The sequence below is a fragment of the Diaphorina citri genome, unplaced genomic scaffold (assembly GCF_000475195.1).
Source record: "Diaphorina citri unplaced genomic scaffold, Diaci psyllid genome assembly version 1.1 scaffold412, whole genome shotgun sequence".
Lineage (NCBI taxonomy): Eukaryota > Metazoa > Arthropoda > Insecta > Hemiptera > Psyllidae > Diaphorina > Diaphorina citri.
Window position 1 is genome coordinate 16,775 of NW_007377847.1, and position 21,483 is coordinate 38,257.

At 40.3% G+C, this 21,483-nt stretch overlaps 2 protein-coding genes and 1 long non-coding RNA gene across 3 annotated transcripts; all 3 read left to right on the forward strand.

The window, feature by feature from the left end:
• Positions 1–495: 495 nt before the first annotated feature.
• LOC103508581 (E3 SUMO-protein ligase PIAS1-like) lies at positions 496–11,283 on the forward strand. Its single transcript, XM_026823154.1, has 8 exons — positions 496–595; positions 1,226–1,410; positions 1,947–2,173; positions 2,352–2,470; positions 3,358–3,456; positions 5,264–5,502; positions 6,152–6,359; positions 11,044–11,283. The coding sequence occupies exons 1-8, from the start codon at positions 560–562 to the stop codon at positions 11,266–11,268; spliced, it is 1,338 nt and encodes a 445-aa protein (XP_026678955.1). The 5' UTR covers positions 496–559; the 3' UTR covers positions 11,269–11,283.
• A 1,797-nt stretch (positions 11,284–13,080) lies between these two features.
• On the forward strand, positions 13,081–14,085 carry LOC113467140. The gene is made up of 2 exons (XR_003391313.1): positions 13,081–13,708; positions 13,822–14,085. It is a non-coding gene; the product is annotated as an uncharacterized LOC113467140 (long non-coding RNA).
• Positions 14,086–15,093: 1,008 nt separating this feature from the next.
• Positions 15,094–21,468, forward strand: LOC103508582. The gene is made up of 6 exons (XM_026823156.1): positions 15,094–15,232; positions 15,586–15,773; positions 16,070–16,212; positions 19,365–19,473; positions 20,507–20,594; positions 20,777–21,468. The coding sequence occupies exons 2-6, from the start codon at positions 15,663–15,665 to the stop codon at positions 20,965–20,967; spliced, it is 642 nt and encodes a 213-aa protein (XP_026678957.1). The 5' UTR covers positions 15,094–15,232; positions 15,586–15,662; the 3' UTR covers positions 20,968–21,468.
• The last annotated feature ends 15 nt before the right edge of the window (positions 21,469–21,483 follow it).

Consider the following 21,483-nt stretch of genomic DNA (forward strand, 5'->3'; position numbering starts at 1 on the left):
ACTATTTTATTTACTAAATTGTTATTGAAGAATACCTTATGTCGTTGTTTTTTTGTTAGCATTTGTTTTTAGTGAAAGTTGAATTTATTTTAGAATTTATATTATGTAGGTAGGTACCTACCTAGTAAGTTGATACCTATTGGATTTTTTTTTTTTTTTTTAGGTAATTTATGTATGAGGACCAATGGCAATGAGTAGGACATGGTCAAAAGTCAGTGGTAGGAAAATTAGCTGACACAAGTCAACAGTTCACACAGAAATTTAATATATCTTGTAGATTGTTACCAGGAGGCCTGTTTTTCTTTCCTACACCACATCAACATAGTACCTATCAACAAATCACTTCTGGAATTTGAGACACCATATTCACACAGGCAGCTGGGCATATTAGTTCGTATTTACCTCTTCACAATATCTACTAAAGCTTCCTACCAACTCTCTGTTTCTTGTATGTCATAACTTGAATTATAATTCCTTTTTCCATATTCTGTTGCAGAGAGAATACAGACAAATTACCTACTATAATTTGAACTGAGAATAATCAAACCAAAAACCAATCATGAGTGGAGTAGTAGAGGATATGGCATACTACAAGGTAAGTATCGACTGATGAAATCTCCCATCAGCTCCTCATTTGCATAAAAAAAAAAAAAAAAAAAATGTTCATTAGCACCTCGTCAGTGTATTGGTCAAGCCAATTTTCTGAAAAACTGAAGAGGATCAGTCCCAGTCAAGAAAAGGAGTTTTGATAATAATGCCCATTTTTTTTTAATAGCTTTCTTTTAAGTGGGAGGGTTTTCCTGGAGGAGCTCTTCCACCCAACCACTAAATTTTCTTCTTTCACTGTGAGCCTTTAAGATATTTCGTTAGGGAGGTCTTGAATGCCTCTACTTAATGCCCATTTGTCCCATTACTTGTCCCCGTTTCCCCCATCCCCGCCCCCTCAAGAATGCCCATTTCTTATTTAACATCTTGAGCCCATTTTTTTTAATAGCTTTCTTTTAAGTGGCAGGGTTCTCCTGGAGGAGCTCTTCCACCCAACCACTAAATTTTCTTCTTTCACTGTGAGCCTTTAAGATATTTTGTTAGGGAGGTCTTGAATGCCTCTTTACTTAATGCCCATTTGTCCCATTACTTGTCCCCGTTTCCCCCATCCCCGCCCCCTCAAGAATGCCCATTTCTTATTTAACATCTTGATAATAATATTAATTATTTTCTTCCTCAGAACATTGTTCAAAAGTTGAAGGTGGCTGATTTGCAGAACATCTTGGCCTACGTGGGAAAACGGAGCAATGGCCGCAAGACAGAATTGCAAGCCAGAGTCCTGAACATGATTCGGAGTAAAAATCCAGGTGGCATGCTCAAGATCAAAGAGATCTACGCTCAGCTGATGGCAGCCAATCAAGCAAGGTATGAAACAACTTTGTTATTTAATCTCTTTCTAGTCTCTGTGGCCTAGTGGGTATCACATTAGGCTTGCATGCTGGAGGTCCTGGGTTCAATTCTTGGTGGGGTCAAAGTTTTTTAGGCTCATCAATGGAGTGCTTTTTTGTAGAGGTTTGATTGAGGATAGGAGAAATACATTTGTTCTCAGAAATACAGTTCTGAGAAACCACCTGTTTGATTTAGATTTGATGAGCACCTATCAAGATTGATTCATGTTTTTTATGAGAATTGGATAGTGATGATATGGGCCAGCTACAATGATAAGATGAAATAGCCAAATGGTCAGTCTTATACTAGATTTTCACAATTTTAAATTAAACAAACCATTCCGAGAATGAGAACAAACCTTATCTAGCACTTCCAAGTCATTTAGTTATTTTTTTTTTCACTGTCTATTACTTAAGTACTACTTACAGATACAACTCTTTTTTTTAGGATGAGTGTTTCACCACCGTTTTTATTTCATTGCAAAGTTAAAAATTAAAACTCACTTTTTCCAGGGCTCCACCACCCATCACTCCTCCTGTGACAAAAAGTCTCGGGTTCAGTGTGAACGACTACTTTCTACCTCCCATGTCCTCAACATCCCTATTCAACCTCCCTGTAACGCCGCCAAGTAATGTGCTCGACTCTCATATGGCGGGGGCTGTGCATCCGGACGTCAAGTTCCGTAGGCTACCATTCTACGATTTGATTGATGTGTTGATGCGACCGGCAAGTTTAGCTGGTAAGTTGGCTCGTTTTTCCCCATAAATTTAGCTGCTATGAATTTCAGTGATGATGCTTTAATATGGAGCCATTTGAAGTAAAATTAAAAATATTCTGAAACAATAAGGTTCTTTTTTTTCCACCTCCATTTACCTATTTTGTATTCATGAAAAAAATATTTTGTGTTTTAATTGCAGCACCCAATGCTCCGTCGATGCAATACGCTCGTAATCCTGTGACTAGACAACAGCAGTATCAGTTCTATCTGTCACCACAACATCTCAAACATCTGCAGAATAAACCCCATCAGGCGCAGGTAAATATGATTTTTTTTTCTCTCTAGAATTTGGGATAGTTCATAGGTAACTTTATTAAAAATCAACATTGTCAATGGTAAATCAAAATAAATAAACAAACAGCACTGGACAAACCAGGTCAGGGCCAACTTTTATCTATAAATAGAATATTATTATTCAATTACCTACAATTAGTTGTTCATTATAGTACCTTAATAACCTTTTTTTTTATGTAAAACAAGACTTTGGGCACTTTTGGCCATATTCGTTTAATAGCCAGCACATGGGAGCTTTGTCTAAAAGATGAGTTCTAATAAGAAGGAAACGCGGAATCGGAATCATTTTCGTTTCCGTAAGGAAAACGCGGTCAAGCTTTCTTGACTTGGCGAGGCGGAGCGCTACCGCGCTGCTTAACTAATATCGACTGACTGAAGACCCTTTCAAGACAGGGATCAGAGCAGATATACCAGGTGGACTTGTTAGTACTAAGTCCATTTATTAGTTCTATTTATTAAAACTGTGTCCAAACATAGTCGACCGACCGTCGATCAACGTGGATCCACATCGATCGACTTCCGTCAACTATATGTAGACACACCTTTAGACATAGTAGACGTATATACGGGATGTCCACTTTATTAGGTATGTTTCGATTGTTATCCATCAAAAAAAAAAAAAAAAAAAAAAAAACAACTGAGTTAGCTTCGTTCTATCTTTTGGTCTGATTTAGATGAAATTTTATCCTAAACAGATAAAGTTCGAAATTTTACTCATTAGTTTTTGAATTCGATAGAAATAATGGGAGTAATTCTGGGCAATTTCTTCAATTGACTAAACAACTAGTAAACAAACAATTCTTAGTAAATGCAATGAAAAATCCTATATAAAATGAATTCTTCGTTTTCAGATACAAGTGCGCCTGTGCAAGATTGAACCTACAGAACAGGACGATGCTTTCCCTAATGGTCTGTCTGTGAGAGTGAACAACAAAAATGTTACCCTCCCCGTAAGTATTTCACACGGCTTTCTCCGTCGAATACTTTATTCTAAGCCACTTTATTCAGGTGATATATACGAGCTAGAGATGGGTAATAATGAATACATTCACGATCCGTATCCGCGGATACGGATCGAGCGTCTATCCGATTACTTTAGTGAGTACAAAAGTATTCGAATACTTTTTACTCGTACTCATCATATCATCGCGTAGGTAGATACAGATACTTCAGCAGGTCGCAAGTCGCAACACAATAGTCGAATACATTACTCATAGGATTCTATCTAAAGAATAAAGATACCTAGGTATTTACTCATGATAGTCATGATTACTCTTTTACTCACGGATACTTTTTTTCAGTAATCGAGTATTTCTTGTTGCGATCCGGATCGTACGGATATTGTGACGATCCGTAGTTTAATAACACATACTTTTTTTTAAGTAAATACTTTAATTTTTATTTTTGAACCAACAAAACATAGGTAGCAAAATAACACAAAAAGTAAGTACGCTTTTGATTCAATCTCATGAATATTATTACTATTTAACAATAGTTAATGAAAGTTATTGTAACCCTTTCAGCTAAGCTGGTGTTGGGTTACAAGTAACATGTATAAACAATAGATAATATTTTCCCTTCGAAATAAGTGATAAGTTTTAATTATCTAGGTACAACAACATGATACTTATTCATGATTTACTCGTACTATCATTCCCAGGGTTGGGTTTTTACGGTGGTGCCGAGGGTCAGGTTAGCAGTTCAGGCGATGCTCTCTCCCTCACTAGTGAAGACAGGGCCGCCCCCTCCACAGAACCCCAGACCACGCCTGGGAGCGAAGACCTGACAACGGGGCCTAAAATAGCAGCCGGGCCCCCGCCCCCTGAGTACGAAACGTTGGACCATGTGTCAGGGGAGTTCTCAAACTTTACCCGCTCCTATAGCCAGGCCTATCATAGCAAAGGTAAGCACGAGAGAAAGTGAGTGGACGGACCGCTTGAAATCCATTTACAAAAAATATTTTAGAAGCATAGATTAAGCTTGGGGTAAGATTTCAATATTGTAAAAAAATAAAAAAAGGTACCTAAACAAATTGAATTGAATTGATAAATTTACAAAAATTATTTTAGAAGCATAGATTAAGCTTGGGGTAAGATTTCAATATTGTAAAAAAATAAAAAATAAAAAAAGGTACCTAAACAAATTGAATTGAATTGATAAATTTACAAAAATTATTTTAGAAGCATAGATTAAGCTTGGGGTACGAGCATCGTAAGTTAAACAATAAGATGGGAAATCCTATGTTCAATACACCACTGGTGGATGTATTGAACATAGGTCTACCAAGTCCCATCACAGTACATGCCATTAATATTTATGGGCATTAAAGTGAACTTTTGAGTTGTATGGCCGCCATACACGCCATACATACACGCTACGCCACTGTCCACCACCCTAGTTAGCTTGAAGGGTAGCCCGCCTGTCTTGTAAGCGCAAGGTTGTGGATTCAATTCCCGCCGGGGTGAACTTCACCCCATAAAAAGAAGTTCTCTTGGGATAACGGCTGGCTTTCTCTCATCTTGTTTTTCTTCTTTCTTCGATTTCGCGACGATAAGACCTCCATTGTTACAGTTCCCTCTATCAAACCTCTTCATAACCAGCCTAGTTAGCTTGGATTATAGCACATCTGCCTTGTAAGCGCTAGGTTGCGGGTTCGAATCCCGCCCGCGGTGGATTTTTTCCTAAACAGACAAGGTTCGTTCTCGGAACGAACTCCGTTCTATTCTATTCTACTCTATTCTATTCTATTCTCCACAGAACTTCATCCCGTCCAACAAGCAGAACGTACCGTCTAAACGCCCTCCAGAACCTCTCAACATCACCTCCAAATGTTTGTTCTCCGTTTCGTCTCCCACCAAGGTGTTTGTCACGTGGGACGAGGAGTATAATAGTCCCGGCTTTGCTCTTGGCATTTTTCTGGTGGATAAACTGGACTCGGCAGATCTCATTCATCGACTCAAGAGTCGACCCGCCCGGCCCGCGGAATTCACCATGGGGTAAGTCCCGGCCCGCTGAGTTTACTATTAGACTCAGTTTCCAGAGACAAAATCTGATCTTGAAATCTACCGGGACGTTTTTTTTTACCGTTTCCGCCAAACGACTGTAGTGTGAACGCTCTCATTTAAAATGTATTGCGTGTCAGAAAAAAAACCGGGCCAGAAAAAAAACGGCCCAGAAAAAAATCTGATAGTACGCAGTGTGAACGAGCTCTTACAGTTAGCCCAGTGTTAACGCGCTTGCTTGCCATGCAGATGCAGAAGATCTCGCGATGCCCACCTTTGACAAAAATTTGTACTCGTTTTTCGATTGCAAATATTTCAACGGCTTACTTTCTGGTGTTCTCGTGTTGACTCAGCACCTAAATAGGGAGTATTATGTCTCATCGCCCATCTGATGCGGGACATACTACGGGATGGGCATGCTACGACACAGACCACACGAGTCTAATGTAGCAGTTGTTGTTGTTTTTTTTTCGAGATGAGTGTTTCAACGCCGTTTTTATTTCGTAGCAATGAAACAACTGTAACATTAGACGCTTGTGGTCTGTGTCATAGCATGCCCATCCCGTAGTGTATGTCTCTCATCTCTGTTTCATTGCTACAAAAAAAAAAAAAACTTACTAAACTAGTGTTTTATTCTCCTCAGGTATATCAAGGAGAAGTACAATTCGGAAAACGATTCGGAAATCAAAACCCTCGAGTTAACCTCATCTCTGATCTGTCCTCTGGGTAAAATGAGGATGGCGTTCCCAACCAAAGCGTCTACGTGTGCTCATCTGCAGTGTTTTGATGGAGCCACGTTTATCAAAATGAACGAGCTCAAACCCAAATGGAACTGCCCTGTGTGTGATAAGGTAGGACATCTTATTCTCCTTTGCATGGCCATGATTGACTCTGTTTGTCTTTTCCTGTGTTTAAAATAGATTGAACGTGCTATCGCCGCTACACAATGTTCGTGTTCAAACGTTCAACTACTATTTGTATTACCAAAGCCAGTGGCCAGCCTAGTTAGCTTAGTTGGTATTGCGTCTGCCTTGTAAGCGCTAGGCCGCGGGTTCGATTCCCGCCCGGGGCGGATTTTATCCTGGAAAAAGTTTATTCCAACTTAATACTTTTCCCCTCTCTCAACTGCATAGATTGTGAATAGATTATTTTTATTTGGAATAGATTTTATTTATTTTGTATTGAGAATAAAGTTTTCTATCGAGAATAACAAAGTTGGATTTCCCTTTTTTTTATTTTTCCCCTTTTTTACCTTATTCTATTTTTCCCCATTTTACTTTCCTTATCCTGTGAAGTTTTTGTTTAACTTTCTCTTCGTGTTTTTCGCTTCTCTTCCGTTTTTTTCCGAGCTTTTAAACTTGGAAAAGCGAGAAAATGCAGATTTTTCTTATCTCATCATAATATTGTTCTTGTTTTTCTTCTTAAGAGATCTACAGTAACTAATCTTCTTTGTTACCAACATGACATTATTGATGCTTTTCAGTCTAGCTCCTGTGTGCACTCTATTTACAAAACTAATATCCCAACCTGTTTCGTCCTATTACTTCCTCAGTCACGTTAGACTCGGAATCGGAATCAAACGATTCCGAAGACCCGGCCATCGTATCAGACGATAAGTTCTCAACCTCTTCCACCCAACTCAGCTCCAAACCCCTCAAGAAGCGATTCCGACCCGACACAGGAACTGAAGAGGAAGTTGACCTTACCATGTGTGTAGATCTGACCGAGGATTCTGGGGACGAAAGAGGTAAAATAGGTACCTTACACAATCATTAGTAATGTCATTATTTCCCAGTAATGATGATGAAAAATCAGAAAATCCGGAATTCCATCATTAGTAATGACATTACTAATGATTGTGTAAGGTACCTAAAAGATTTTCAATTACAGATTTTTTTTTTTTTTCAGCAACCTCCTTAGCCGAGCGGGTACTTATCACACTAGGCTTGAACGCCGGAGGTCCCGGGTTCGATTCCCGACAGGGTCGAAGATTTTTCGGCTCTGTTCTTGAAGTTCGGGGTGCACTCAGCCTCGCGAGAACAATTGAGTAGGTATTTTAATCGAGTAGCGACCAGTGGCGGCATTACGAGTGTAGAAAGATGATTAAAACAAGGAAATTGATTACAAATTAGGCACTTAAATGCTATGATATAAAACGTCCATACGATAAATAAAAAAATCCACAAAAATTGTGAAAAATCAGCCCCAACGGGAATCGAAGCAGCGACCTAGTGGTTTAAAGTTGCCATTGGGATTTCAGGTGGACGAAGTAGAGGCAGTGCGGAATCCAACGGGGGTGTTACCAGTGCCAGCGCTACGAATGGGGTGCCTAGTGAAGATACAAGACCACACTCTCAGCCTTGTGAGTATACATCACTTTTCTTAAGCCCGCCACACGATGAGTTTTATCGCATGCGATGATCGCATCAGCCGAACTGATGCGATAGAACTAATCGTGAGTGCCCAGCTTTATTGGCGCTTAGTTATGATAGTGGAAAAATCTGGTGTGAAACCGTTTAATGACCCAAACAAACAAACCAACAAACAAACAGAGATCTCAAGTTAAGTAAAACCATGTAAAAATGGTGTATATGGAAATCTGATGTGAGTAGCCCACGACTTTCTGTTTATCCATCTCTAATACGAGCATCGTAAGTTAAACAATAAGATGGGAAATCCCTATGTTCAATACATCCACCACCCTAGTTGGCTTAAAGGGTAGCCCGCCTGTCTTGTAAGCGTAAGGTTGTGGATTCAATTCCCGTCGGGGTAAACTTCACCCCAAAAAAAGAAGTTCTCTTGGGATAACGGCTGGCTTTCTCTCATCTTGTTTTTCTTCTTTCTTGGATTTAGCGACGATAAGACCTCCATTGTTACAGTTCCCTCTATCAAACCTCTTCATAACCAGCCTAGTTAGCTTGGATTATAGCACACCTGCCTTGTAAGCGCTAGGTTGCGGGTTCGAATCCCGCCCGCGGTGGATTTTATCCTAAACAGATAAGGTTCGTTCTCGGAACGAACTCCGTTCTACTCTATTCTATTCTCCACAGAACTTCATCCCGTCCAACAAGCAGAACGTACCGTCTAAACGCCCTCCAGAACCTCTCAACATCACCTCCAAATGTTTGTTCTCCGTTTCGTCTCCCACCAAGGTGTTTGTCACGTGGGACGAGGAGTATAATAGTCCCGGCTTTGCTCTTGGCATTTTTCTGGTGGATAAACTGGACTCGGCAGATCTCATTCATCGGCTCAAGAGTCGACCCGCCCGGCCCGCGGAATTCACCATGGGGTAAGTCCCGGCCCGCTGAGTTTACTATTAGACTCAGTTTCCAGAGACAAAATCTGATCTTGAAATCTACCGGGACGTTTTTTTTTCGGGGCCGAGGTTTTTTTTTCGGCTCTGTGCTAGGAGTTCGGGGTGCACTCAGCCTCGTGAGGACAATTGAGTAGCTACTTTAATCGAGTAGCGACCAATGGCGGCATTACAAGTCAAAGAAACGAGTGGTGATAAATATGATAATTGAGTAAATCAAAGACGTGTAATACTGTGATATCCACAAAGTTGTGAAAAAGCTCTCTGCTTTACCACAAAGAGTAATGATTTGATTTTTATTTTAGAGTCTTGAATTCAGGGAATTTATTTTTAGTGATTTTCGGGATTTGACCTCTCAATTCCTGGATTTTATTTCCTCTTCTATTTTACGTACCCTAACCCAAAACAAAGCAAACATAATTTTGTAGGTACAACTGTTGTTTTCTTATGTTTTACAACATCTATCTTGTATTGGCATAGTGAGGTATGATGATCTTGATCTCTTGATAGAGGGAACAGTAACAACGAAGCTTTGTTCACGATAAAGTTCCCCCCCCCCAGGCGGGAGTCGAATCCGCGACTTAGCGCTTAGGTACAAGGTAGGCGGGTTTTTTCCGCACATTTCAAAAAATCAAATCATGAATCTTTGTGGTAAAGCAGAGAGCTTTTTCACAACTTTGTAGGTATCACAGTATTACAAGTCGTTTATTTACTCAATCATCATATTTATCATCGCTCGTTTCTTTGACTTGTAATGCCGCCACTGGTCGCTACTCAATAAAAGTAGCCACTCAATTGTCTTCACGAGGCCAAGTGCACCCTGAACGCCAAGCACAGAGCCGAAAAAAAACTGCGGCCCCGCCGGGAATCGAACCCGGGCCTCCTACGTGCAAGCCTAGTGTGATACCCACTCGGCCACGGAGGTTGCTCCATTATATTTAACTCCAATTTTCATTTCAGAGTACAATGTCGGAATGGAGGCTCGTGTTTTGGCTCACGTTCATAATTCTGGCGGTCACCAATCTATTCTATCTCGTGTTCGGCTCGGCCGAAATACAACCCTGGAACGACCCCAACCCTGTAGTACAAAAGCCGCCCCCCCGAAGTGAAATAGAAATCGGCCCAGAACCCGAATAGAGTGCCCCAAAACCCGAATAGAGTGCCCCAGAACCCAAATAGGGGGATGCTTGTAGATTGAGTACGAATAGACTATCTTTGGACAAGCAACCACACTAGTAGATCATTGATGGCCGAGGCCACAAGTGAGCGTATTTGGATTAACTTCGGATCAAGCAATCTGATTGGGGTTGATTTCAAAAAATTCCGCCCGGGGCGGATTTTATCCTGATGGGATAATGTTCGTTCTCGGAACGGCTGGCTTTTTCCTATCCTGTCTTCCTTCTCTCTTCGATTTCGGGACGATAAGACCATAGCAGTTACAGTTCCCTCTCGCAAACCTCTTTAAAAAAAAAAAAAGCCAGTCTAGTTAGCTTTAGTGTAACGTGTCTACCTTGTGGTTTAATTGGTTTTTTAAAAGATGAGTGTTCCACCGTCGTTTTTATTTCGTAGCAATGAAACAACTGCTACATTAGACGCATGTGGTCTGTGTCGTAGCATGCCCATCCCATAGTATGCCTTCCATCTCTCATCAGATGGGCGAGAAGAGACCCAATACTTCCTACTCAGGTGCTGGGTCAACACGAGAACACTAGAAAGTAAGCGCTAGGTTGCTGGTTCGATTCCCGCCTGGGGCGGATTCTATCTTAAACAAATGTGGTTCGTTTCCGGAACGGCTTTTTTAGTTCTTAGAGCCTGTCTTTCTTCTGTCTTTGATTTCGGCACCAGAAGACCTCCGTTGTTACAGTTCCTTCTATCAAACCTTAAAAAAACCTCATACTTAAGCCTTCTCCTAAAAACTCTAATAAGCCCCGCTGGCTTTCTCCTATCCTGCCTTCCTTCTCTCTTCGCTTTCGGGACGACAAGACCTTAGCAGTTACAGTTTCCTCTAGCAAGCCTCTCTCTCTCCCTCTCTTTTTTTAGTGAATATACATTTAGCCACTCTATTCATTTTTCTTTTTTGTTCCTCCCTCAGCCTGCGTACTACGATACGCTCAGTATAGAATAAGACCTTAGCAGTTACAGTTTCCTCTAGCAAGCCTCTCTTTTTTAGTGAATATACATTTAGCCACTCTATTCATTTTTCTTTTTTGTTCCTCCCTCAGCCTGCGTACTACGATACGCTGAGTATAGACGGCTACTTCTACGACATTATCCGAGCTTGCCCGAAGACCAACGAGATTCAACTGAGACCAGACGGTACGTGGAGTTTGTCTTCGGATCAAGACAAGGAATCGAGTGGTCCTAGGTCTGCCAATGTGGAGGCTCATCGCTACTCACCTATCAATATGAGCACCAAAGATGTACCGGCCAAAGTGAGTACTGAGTAGCGGGAGTAATTTGTTCGTCATTCTGCTAAAACCATCCTTCTTAACTTACATCAGTTTGCTTACTCAAGCCGTATGTTATTATCGTACTTTTTTTTTGTTCCACTAAGGAGATATGAATTTTCAGCTTCAACATCCTGACTGCAAAAGCATAGGTGTTTACCCACAGAAACCCATGTATTAAAACTATTAAATTAAAACATGTATTGAAACATCTCCCTTAACATGAGAGATAGACTCTTTAATTCTTTGAATTTTTAAGTTATACGCCAGCCTAGTTAGCTTAGTTGGTAGTGCGTCTGCCTTGTAAGCGCTAGGCCGCGGGTTCGATTCCCGCCCGGGGCGGATTTTATCCTGATGGGATAATGTTCGTTCTCGGAACGGCTGGCTTTCTCCTATCCTGTCTTCCTTCTCTCTTCGATTTCGGGACGATAAGACCATAGCAGTTACAGTTCCCTCTCGCAAACCTCTTTAAAAAAAAAAAAAGCCAGTCTAGTTAGCTTTAGTGTAACGTGTCTACCTTGTGGTTTAATTGGTTTTTTAAAAGATGAGTGTTCCACCGTCGTTTTTATTTCGTAGCAATGAAACAACTGCTACATTAGACGCATGTGGTCTGTGTCGTAGCATGCCCATCCCGTAGTATGCCTCTCATCTCTCATCAGATGGGCGAGAAGAGACCCAATACTTCCTACTCAGGTGCTGGGTCAACACGAGAACACTAGAAAGTAAGCGCTAGGTTGCTGGTTCGATTCCCGCCTGGGGCGGATTCTATCTTAAACAAATGTGGTTCGTTTCCGGAACGGCTTTTTTAGTTCTTAGAGCCTGTCTTTCTTCTGTCTTTGATTTCGGCACCAGAAGACCTCCGTTGTTACAGTTCCTTCTATCAAACCTTAAAAAAACCTCATACTTAAGCCTTCTCCTAAAAACTCTAATAAGCCCCGCTGGCTTTCTCCTATCCTGCCTTCCTTCTCTCTTCGCTTTCGGGACGACAAGACCTTAGCAGTTACAGTTTCCTCTAGCAAGCCTCTCTCTCTCCCCTCTCCCTCTCTTTTTTAGTGAATATACATTTAGCCACTCTATTCATTTTTCTTTTTTGTTCCTCCCTCAGCCTGCGTACTACGATACGCTCAGTATAGACGGCTACTTCTACGACATTATCCGAGCTTGCCCGAAGACCAACGAGATTCAACTGAGACCAGACGGTACGTGGAGTTTGTCTTCGGATCAAGAGAAGGAATCGAGTGGTTCTCGGTCGGCCAATGTGGAGGCTCATCGCTACTCACCTATCAATATGAGCACCAAGGATGTACCGGCCAAAGTGAGTACTGAGTAGCGGGAGTAATTTGTTCGTCAGTCTGCTAAAACCATCCTTTTTAACTTGCATCACTTTGCTTACTCAAGCCGTATGTTATTATCGTACTTTTTTTGTTCCACTAAGGAGATATGAATTTTCAGCTTCAATATCCTGACTGCAAAAGCATAGGTGTTTACCCACAGAAACCCATGTATTAAAACTATTAAAGCATCTCCCTTAACATGAGAGATAGACTCTTTCATTCTTTGAATTTTTTTCATCAAAAAATGGCAAAATAAAAAAGTTATACGCCAGCCTAGTTAGCTTAGTTGGTACTGCGTCTGCCTTGTAAGCGCTAGGCCGCGGGTTCGATTCCCACCCGGGGCGGATTTTATCCTGATGGTATAATGTTCGTCCTCGGAACGGCAGGCTTTCTCCTATCCTGTCTTCCTTCTCTCTTCGTTTTCGGGACGATAAGACCATAGCAGTTACAGTTCCCTCTGTCATTTAAAAATGTCAACTTGTTCTTTACTTTTTCTTTTATATTGACTTTTTATCGCGAAATGCAAAAAAATCTTTGTCTATATTGATTTATTCTAAAATAATTTTGACATATTTTTCACCTGTAGATACATTACGTGTGTGTAATTTTACAATGTGTATATTACAGAATTATGGACTAAGAAAAGTTTTTTTACCATGTTTTGTAAATATGATAACACCCACGTTATCTCAAAAATAATTTGTAGTTTAGTATCCTGCTTCTTGTACAAATATTGACATGTATGGTGTGATTTAGGATGCAGAGACACGTATAATGTTCCAGTATCCTTCAGTAGGTGAAACTTGAATTTCCTCTTTCAATAGTCCATATAGGTAGGTAGGTACCTGTTCTTAAAAAAAAAATAATAATAAAAGAAAATATATATAAAAAAAGAAGACAGCCCTAAACGTCTAGTTCTGGGCAATTTTGTCTAGTTCTCTTTTTCTCGGTCTTTTGATAGGTATTTATTCCTAGTTTATAGATAAATATTACATTTTTTATTGTATAGTATGAACTATGTATCAAACCAATATTTCTCAATTTCTCTGTACTGTGATCAATCAATTGGAAATAGGCTACATTAGCAGCCACAGACACACTCTGAGGTTAAAGTTAATGGTATGAACTATGTATCAAACCAATATATTTCTCAATTTCTCTGTACTGTGATCAATCAATTGGAAATAGGCTACATTAGCAGCCACAGACACACTCTGAGGTTAAAGTTAATCCTATTGGTTTAAGGTTTTAATCTCAAAGGGTGACTTCAGGGATTAAAAGTAAAAAATATTCTATAGAATTTAAAAAGAAATATTTCTGATTTTTTTTTTTATTATCTCGCAATTTATTTTGGCGGGCCGGAGCGCTACCATGTTCCTTGATTATTACGTTCTTGTGAAATGATTGGTACTTTTTTTAATTGTATAATAAAATTGTCAAATAGATGGAATAGTTTATTGAAACTAATTTTATTGTTCTAAAACACGTGTTTTTCTTCCTTTTCTTACCTACTTTTACCTTTTCTTATTTCTAGATTTTCAGATAAAATATTTGTTGATTTGAATATTTTTGAATTAAAATTTAGGAGCTTGCTTCGTTCGATTCGGCATGTCCCAAATTTGGCTTCACTTTTCCACTGGTATGCTCGGATTTCCAGCGCCTATCAACCTCAGTGGACCTGTTGCTTTGCCCGCGAAATTTTGAATTTTAAAATTGAATTTTTTTAACGATTTTGAAAATTCATCTTTTCGGCCTTTGGTTTTTGGTGTGAATTTTCCTTTCCTTTCTTTTCTTATTTAGTTTCTTTTTCTATTTCTTTTGCCTTACCTACGATTAGACACTTAGACAGCAGAAATCCCTTCAAGCTGAATATTTTACTTGAAAATAAGGCGCCTGGTAAGTTAACACTTTACTACTTTACCTAAGAAGCTATCGGTATAATTGATCGGTATATCTATATTTTTGTTATCAGTCCATGGACTGTTTTGTGAACTTATACAAAACCTAATAACTTGAAGCCCAAAGCCACAAAATACCAAAGGAATTGTATGATGATAAGTAGGCTTCCCGTAGGAATGGTAACTTAGTACCAAACCAAGAAAATGAATAAATTGAGCTGTTTAATTTTTTCCGAGGCAGCTATTTTGGACAGACTGGTGCAAGGGTCCATTGTCTTGACAGGGGTCAATGGTCCAAGGTCTAGACTAGGGTCAATAGTCCATGGTCCACACACTAAAATGAAACTTTTTTCATTTCTAGATTTTCAGATAAAATATTTGTTGATTTGAATATTTTTGAATTAAAATTTAGGAACTTGCTGCGTTCGATTCAGCATGTCCCAAATTTGGCTTCACTTTTCCACTGGTATGCTCGGATTTCCAGCGCTTATCAACCTCAGTGGACCTGTTGCTTTTGCTTTGCCCGCGAAATTTTGAATTTTAAAATTGAATTTTTTTAACGATTTTGAAAATTAATCTTTAATCTTTTCGGCAATTCGGCCCTTGGTTTTTGGTGTTGGTGTGAATTTTGCTTTCCTTTCTTTTCTTGGTTTCTTTTTCTTTTGCCTTACCTACGATTAGACAGCAGAAATCCCTTCAAGCTGAATATTTTACTAGAAAATAAGGCGCCTGGTAAGTTAACACTTTACTGCTTTACCTAAGGAGCTATCGGTATATCTATGTTTTTGTTATCAGTCCATGGACTGTTTTCTGAACTTGGACAAAACCTAATATCCTAATAACTTGAAGCCCAAAGCCACAAAATACCAAAGGAATTGTATGATAAGTAGGCTTCCCGTAGGAATGGTAACTTAGTACCAAACCAAGAAAATGAATAAATTGAGCTGTTTATTTTTTTCTGAGGCTCTATTTTGGACACACTGGTGCAAGGGTCCATTGTCTTGACAGGGGTCAATTGTCCAAGGTCTAGACTAGGGTCAATAGTCCATGGTCCACACACTAAAATGAAACTTTTTTCCTTTCAGGTACCTGCTTTTGAATCAAAATTTTCTTCAATCACCAGGTTGACAGATACTATCAAGTTCTTATCATCACAGGCAATATGGATGCTGATTCCAATGAAACCTGTTTTGATTTATCACCCGATGAACTGGAACCAAAAATCATTTCTATTAATGAAAGTGGTTACAGCTCCTCACCTTTTCTTATGCAGGTAAGTGCAGAAAAATCATAATCACATGCTGAAAAAAAAAAACAACAACTTCTTGTTTAAATCTGAGCTTAAACTTATTAAGTTGTACTGATTTCTTATCGCCTGATTTTAACTTCAAAGTTCTACCACAGATGCTGAGACCAAAATCTTTCTGATTCTGTTTTTTCTCTTCCTGTTTTGTATCTCACTCCAAATAAATGGATGGAAGAGATCCTTTAGGAGAACCCTGCCAGCCTGCCACTATAAATAAAGTAAAAAAAAAACTTATACATGGTTACTTATACCTCTCTTCCCAGATTGCTCTATCCTTGGCATACAATGGCTACAAGATTGTGATGCTTTCCAAGGACAAGTTTGACATGGAGACCAATTTGAATTGCATACAAGGACCTCCTGCCCCTCTCATTCATCCAGAGTCTGCCAAAAATATCACATTCCTGTAAGAATCACCACCTTTCTTTATATTTTAGGAGAGAAACACACAAAAAGCCCAATCTGAAGCATAGGTGTAGACAGCCCTAAGGAGTGGATTAAGCTTCTAAGAATTTAGGAGAGGAACATCTGTTTAAGTTGGTCTTCACACTGTTCACAGGTCTGTGTTTTAACATGTCAAGTGTACAGTCTGTAGACTCTGTAGTATGTTCATTTCTTCAATTACCAGGTTGACAGATACTATCAAGTGCTTATCATTACAGGCAATATGGAGGCTGATTCCAATGAAACCTGTTTTGATTTATCACCCGATGAACTGGAACCAAAAATCATTTCTATTAATGAAAGTGGTTACAGCTCCTCACCTTTTCTTATGCAGGTAAGTGCAGAAAAATCATAATCACATGCTGAAAAAAAAAGGTGTTTAAATCTGAGCTTAAACTTATTAAGTTGTACTGATTTCTTATCGCCTGATTTTAACTTCAAAGTTCTAACACAGATGCTGAGACCAAAATTTTTCTGATTCTGTTTTTTCTCTCCCTGTTTTTTATCTCACTCCAAATAAATGGATGGAAGAGATCCTTTAGGAGAACCCTTCCAGCCTGCCACTATAAATAAAGTAAAAAAAAACTTACTTATACATGGTTACTTATACCTCTCTTCCCAGATTGCCCTATCCTTGGCATACAATGGCTACAAGATTGTGATGCTTTCCAAGGACAAGTTTGACATGGAGACCAATTTGAATTGCATACAAGGACCACCTGCTCCTCTCATTCATCCAGAGTCTGCCAAAAATATCACATTCCTGTAAGAATCACCAGCTCTTTTTTTAATTTTAGGAGAGAAAGACATACACGAAAAGCCCAATCTGAGACATAGGTGTAGCGGCTAGACAGCCCTAAAGAGTGGATCAAGCTTCTAAGAATTTAGGAGAGAAACATCTGTTTAAGTTGGTCTTCACACTGTTCACAGGTCTGTGTTTTAACATGTCAAGTGTACAGTCTGTAGACTCTGTAGTATGTTCTTCATCAGATAGAATAGAATAGACCTTGTTTCTCCTACTGGAATGAGACTAAAAAGTCCCCCTCTGACACCAGCAGTCTAAAACTGACCTGTAATTGAATAGCAGAAAATTTTAGAATTCCCGTTTTGTATCTCTTGATGACTCTATACTCCTCACTTTTTAATCACAGATTCTTTCTATTTTAGTAGGTGCCATATTTGATTTTCCTTCGAACAATTCCATTCCATTTCATTATTATTATATTACCACTTTTGTTATGAGAATGATGTTTTATTAGAACATAAAATCTCCAAGTTAGGAGATTCATATTTACTACAGTGTTACATATTCTTGGTTCCTGTATAGGGGAAGCTGTTATCAGTATCACAAACTAGGTCTGATAAGGAAAGGCCGGAGTTCATCCTATGAACGGAAGCTTGCTCGGACGGACCATGTTGTTTTCTATTGTGTTCAGAACTCAGGGTCGGTCCATTTCAGGGTTCCTACTGGGGTTTGAACCGTGGTCCTCTCAATTCTGAACCCTATAACCCTATATCATGACATCTCTACTGGCACTTTTATTTCCTTACCTACATACTTCTTATCTCTAACTGGTTAGTTCCTATGGAACCCACTTCATAGAATTCATTCAAATATTTTCATTATTTTATCAGTAATTCATCATTATTCATAGCAACTTCCTCTACTATATTACATATTCCCAAGCTCTGTAGTGCCACACTTTTCAGAAAAGCACAGAAAACTAAGCTAAGCAACGTTGCGCGTGGTTGGTATCTGGATGAGTGACCACCTGATGTATCATCCCACTGGGAATGAAACCTAACCAGTGAAATTACCTCTAAACCATGGGCACTGACTCCCTATACACTTGGGTGAACCCAGAGGCTTGCCATCCACTTTCGGCTTCTGAAATCCTTGGTTCAAAATCTAGCTGGTGTAAAAACTAGTATAGCTTGGCTATGCTTTGGTAATAGAAAGTAAGAAATCCCAGATTTTAAAGGTTATTGTGACGGGGGGGGGGGGGGGGGGGGAATGAAACAGCAGAGTCAGAGTAAATAGAATAACAGAATATCTAAAACGGATCTTTTGATAGAGGGGCTTTACCCTCCATTCGACGACAAGCTACCCGCCTCTTCACATTAACCTCACCCAGCCTGAGTGGCGCGATTTCCGGATACTGACCAGTAACCTCGCTTAATGTTGCTTAACTTCAGTGACCCCGCAGTGATCAATAGGGATTACTGAATTCAACGCACTATCGCTGCTGGCTTCCCTCAGGACCAAACATGTCTTATAATTACTCTCCTGATTTTGTTCCCAGGTTCCTCTTCATCTGACACCCCGGTACCCTCCATGGACAACCCCACCCCTCCCCCTCCCACCCCCCTTTTCCGGATACCGGATACTAACCTCGCTTAATGTTGCTTAACTTCAGTGACCCCGCAGTGATCAATAGTACTTATCAATAGTACAGTGATCAATAGTAAAGGATTACTGAATTCAACGCACTATCGCCGCTGGCTTCCCTCAGGACCAAACATCTCTTATAATTAGGTACTCTCCCGATTTTGTTCCCAGGTTCCTCTTCATCCGACACCCCGGTGCCCTCCATGGACAACCCCACCCCTCCCCCTCCCAAGACCTTGTTCCTCCTACTGGAATAAGACTAAAAAGTCCCCCTCTGACACCAGCAGTCTAAAACTGACCTGTAATTGAATAGCAGAAAATTTTAGAATTCCCGTTTTGTATCTCTTGATGACTCTATACTCCTCACTTTTTAATCACAGATTCTTTCTATTTAAGTAGGTGCTGAGCCAACTAAAGAGCACCAGAAAGCAGAAAGTAATCAAAATACAAACAACTTTTTTTTTTTTGTCAACAGTGAGACTCGAACCCAGGACCTTCTGAATAAAAAACATGGAAGTACTTGTCTAACAATACCCCTATTTCTTTTTCCAGACACAAAATTGCCAACCTAGTAGGTGCTGAGCCAACTAAAGAGCACCAGAAAGCAGAAAGTAATCAAAATACAAACAACTGTTTTTTTGTCAACAGTGAGAATCGAACCCAGGACCTTCTGAATAAAAAACATGGAAGTACTTGTCTAACAATACCCCTATTTCTTTTTCCAGACACAAAATTGCCAACCATGAAACCTTACTGGAGTGGCTGTTCTCTCTGTCTAACAAAACTACTTCCCTATCTGTCCTCATCATAGATAAGCTGGACCAATATTTCACTGTGAGTTATTTATATTTAGGCTTGTATGCTGGAGGTCCCGGGTTCGAGTCCCGGCGGTGTCGAAGTTTTTTCAGTTCCATACTTTTAGTTCGGGTGCACTCAGCTTTTGATTACAATTGAGTAGCGGCCAGTGGCGGCATTACCAACGTAAAAAGACTGATGGTAAATGAGAAATAATAGTAAAGGAGGCACTTAGTAATGCTGTGATATCCACAAAAGTTGTAAAGAAGCTCTCTGATTTAATACAAAGAATTAATGATTTCGGTCATTTACGTAAATACCTGTTTTGCCAGCCTAGTTAGCTTGGTTGGTAGCACGTCAGCCTTGTAAGCGCTAGGCCGCGGATTCGATTCTCGCCCGGGGCGGTTTTTATCCTGAACGGATGTTCGTTCGTTCTCGGAATGGCTGGCTTTCTCCTATCCTGTCTTCCTTCTCTCTTCGATTTCGAAGAGAGAAGCAGTTACAGTTCCCTTTGTCTCTGTCCTCATCATAGATAAGCTGGACCAATATTTCTCTGTGAGTTATTTATATTTAGGCTTGTATGCTGGAGGTCCCGGGTTCGATTCCCGGCGGTGTCGAAGTTTTTTCAGTTCCATGCTTTTAGTTCGGGTGCACTCAGCCTTTGATTACAATTGAGTAGCGGCCAGTGGCGGCATTACCAACGTAAAAAGACTGATGGTAAATGAGAAATAATAGTGAAGGAGGCACTTTGTAATGCTGTGAATGCTGTGATATCCACAAAAGTTGTAAAGAAGCTCTCTGTTTTAATACAAAGAGTTGATGATTTCGGTCATTCACGTAAATACCTGTTTTGTCAGCCTAGTTGGCTTGGTTGGTAGCACGTCAGTTTTGTAAGCGCTAGGCCGCGGATTCGATTCTCGCCCGGGGCGGATTTTATCCTGAACGGATGTTGTTCGTCCTCGGAATGGCTGGCTTTCTCCTATCCTGTCTTCCTTCTCTCTTCGATTTCGAAGAGAGAAGCAGTTACAGTTCCCTTTGTCACTGTCTCATCCCAGAATTCCTCACATTCCAGGACGTTAACACAGGTGCCCTCCTCCTAGCCGTGCTGCGTCACACGGTCAACACGTACCATATCAAGCTGATCCTAAGTCTAAGTCAGCATAAATATTCTAATCTAGTCAGCAGCATTCTCTCTCCGGACAAAATGCTGCATGCTGACTGGGAAGGCCGGTGTGTTGTGCTGCGCGATGAGAACATTGTACTCCAGTATGAAACAGATGGGAAGAGGATCAAGTTGAGTCAGCTGCTGATTGAGCAAGTGAAGACTTTGGTGAAGGGGAACACAAATATTCTAATCTAGTCAGCAGCATTCTCTCTCCGGACAAAATCCTGCATGCTGACTGGGAAGGTCGATGTGTTGTGCTGCGTGATGAGAAAATTGTACTCCAGTATGAAACAGATGGGAAGAGGATCAAGTTGAGTCAGCTGCTGATTGAGCAAGTGAAGACTTTGGTGAAGGGGAACAGCGAGTAAATCTTGCATGCTGACTGGGAAGGTCGGTGTGTTGTCCTGCGCGATGAGAAGATTGTACTCCAGTATGAAACAGATGGGAAGAGGATCAAGTTGAGTCAGCTGCTGATGGAGCAAGTGAAGACTTTGGTGAATGGGAACAGCTAGGACGTTTCAGTCAGCATGTTCTAGATGTGATGGATACCAAGTTTGACAAGGTATGTTCCTTTTTTCACGTACCACATCAAGCTGATCCTAAGTCTAAGTCAGCATAAATATTCCAATCTAGTCAGCAGCATTCTCTCTCCGGACAAAATCCTGCATGCTGACTGGGAAGGCCGGTGTGTTGTGCTGCGTGATGGGAAGATTGTACTCCAGTATGAAACAGATGGGAAGAGTATCAAGTTGAGTCAGCTGCTGATTGAGCAAGTGAAGACTTTGGTGAATGGGAACAGCAAGTAAATCCTGCATGCTGACTGGGAATGCCGATGTGTTGTCCTGCGCGATGAGAAGATTTTACCCCAGTATGAAACAGTTGGC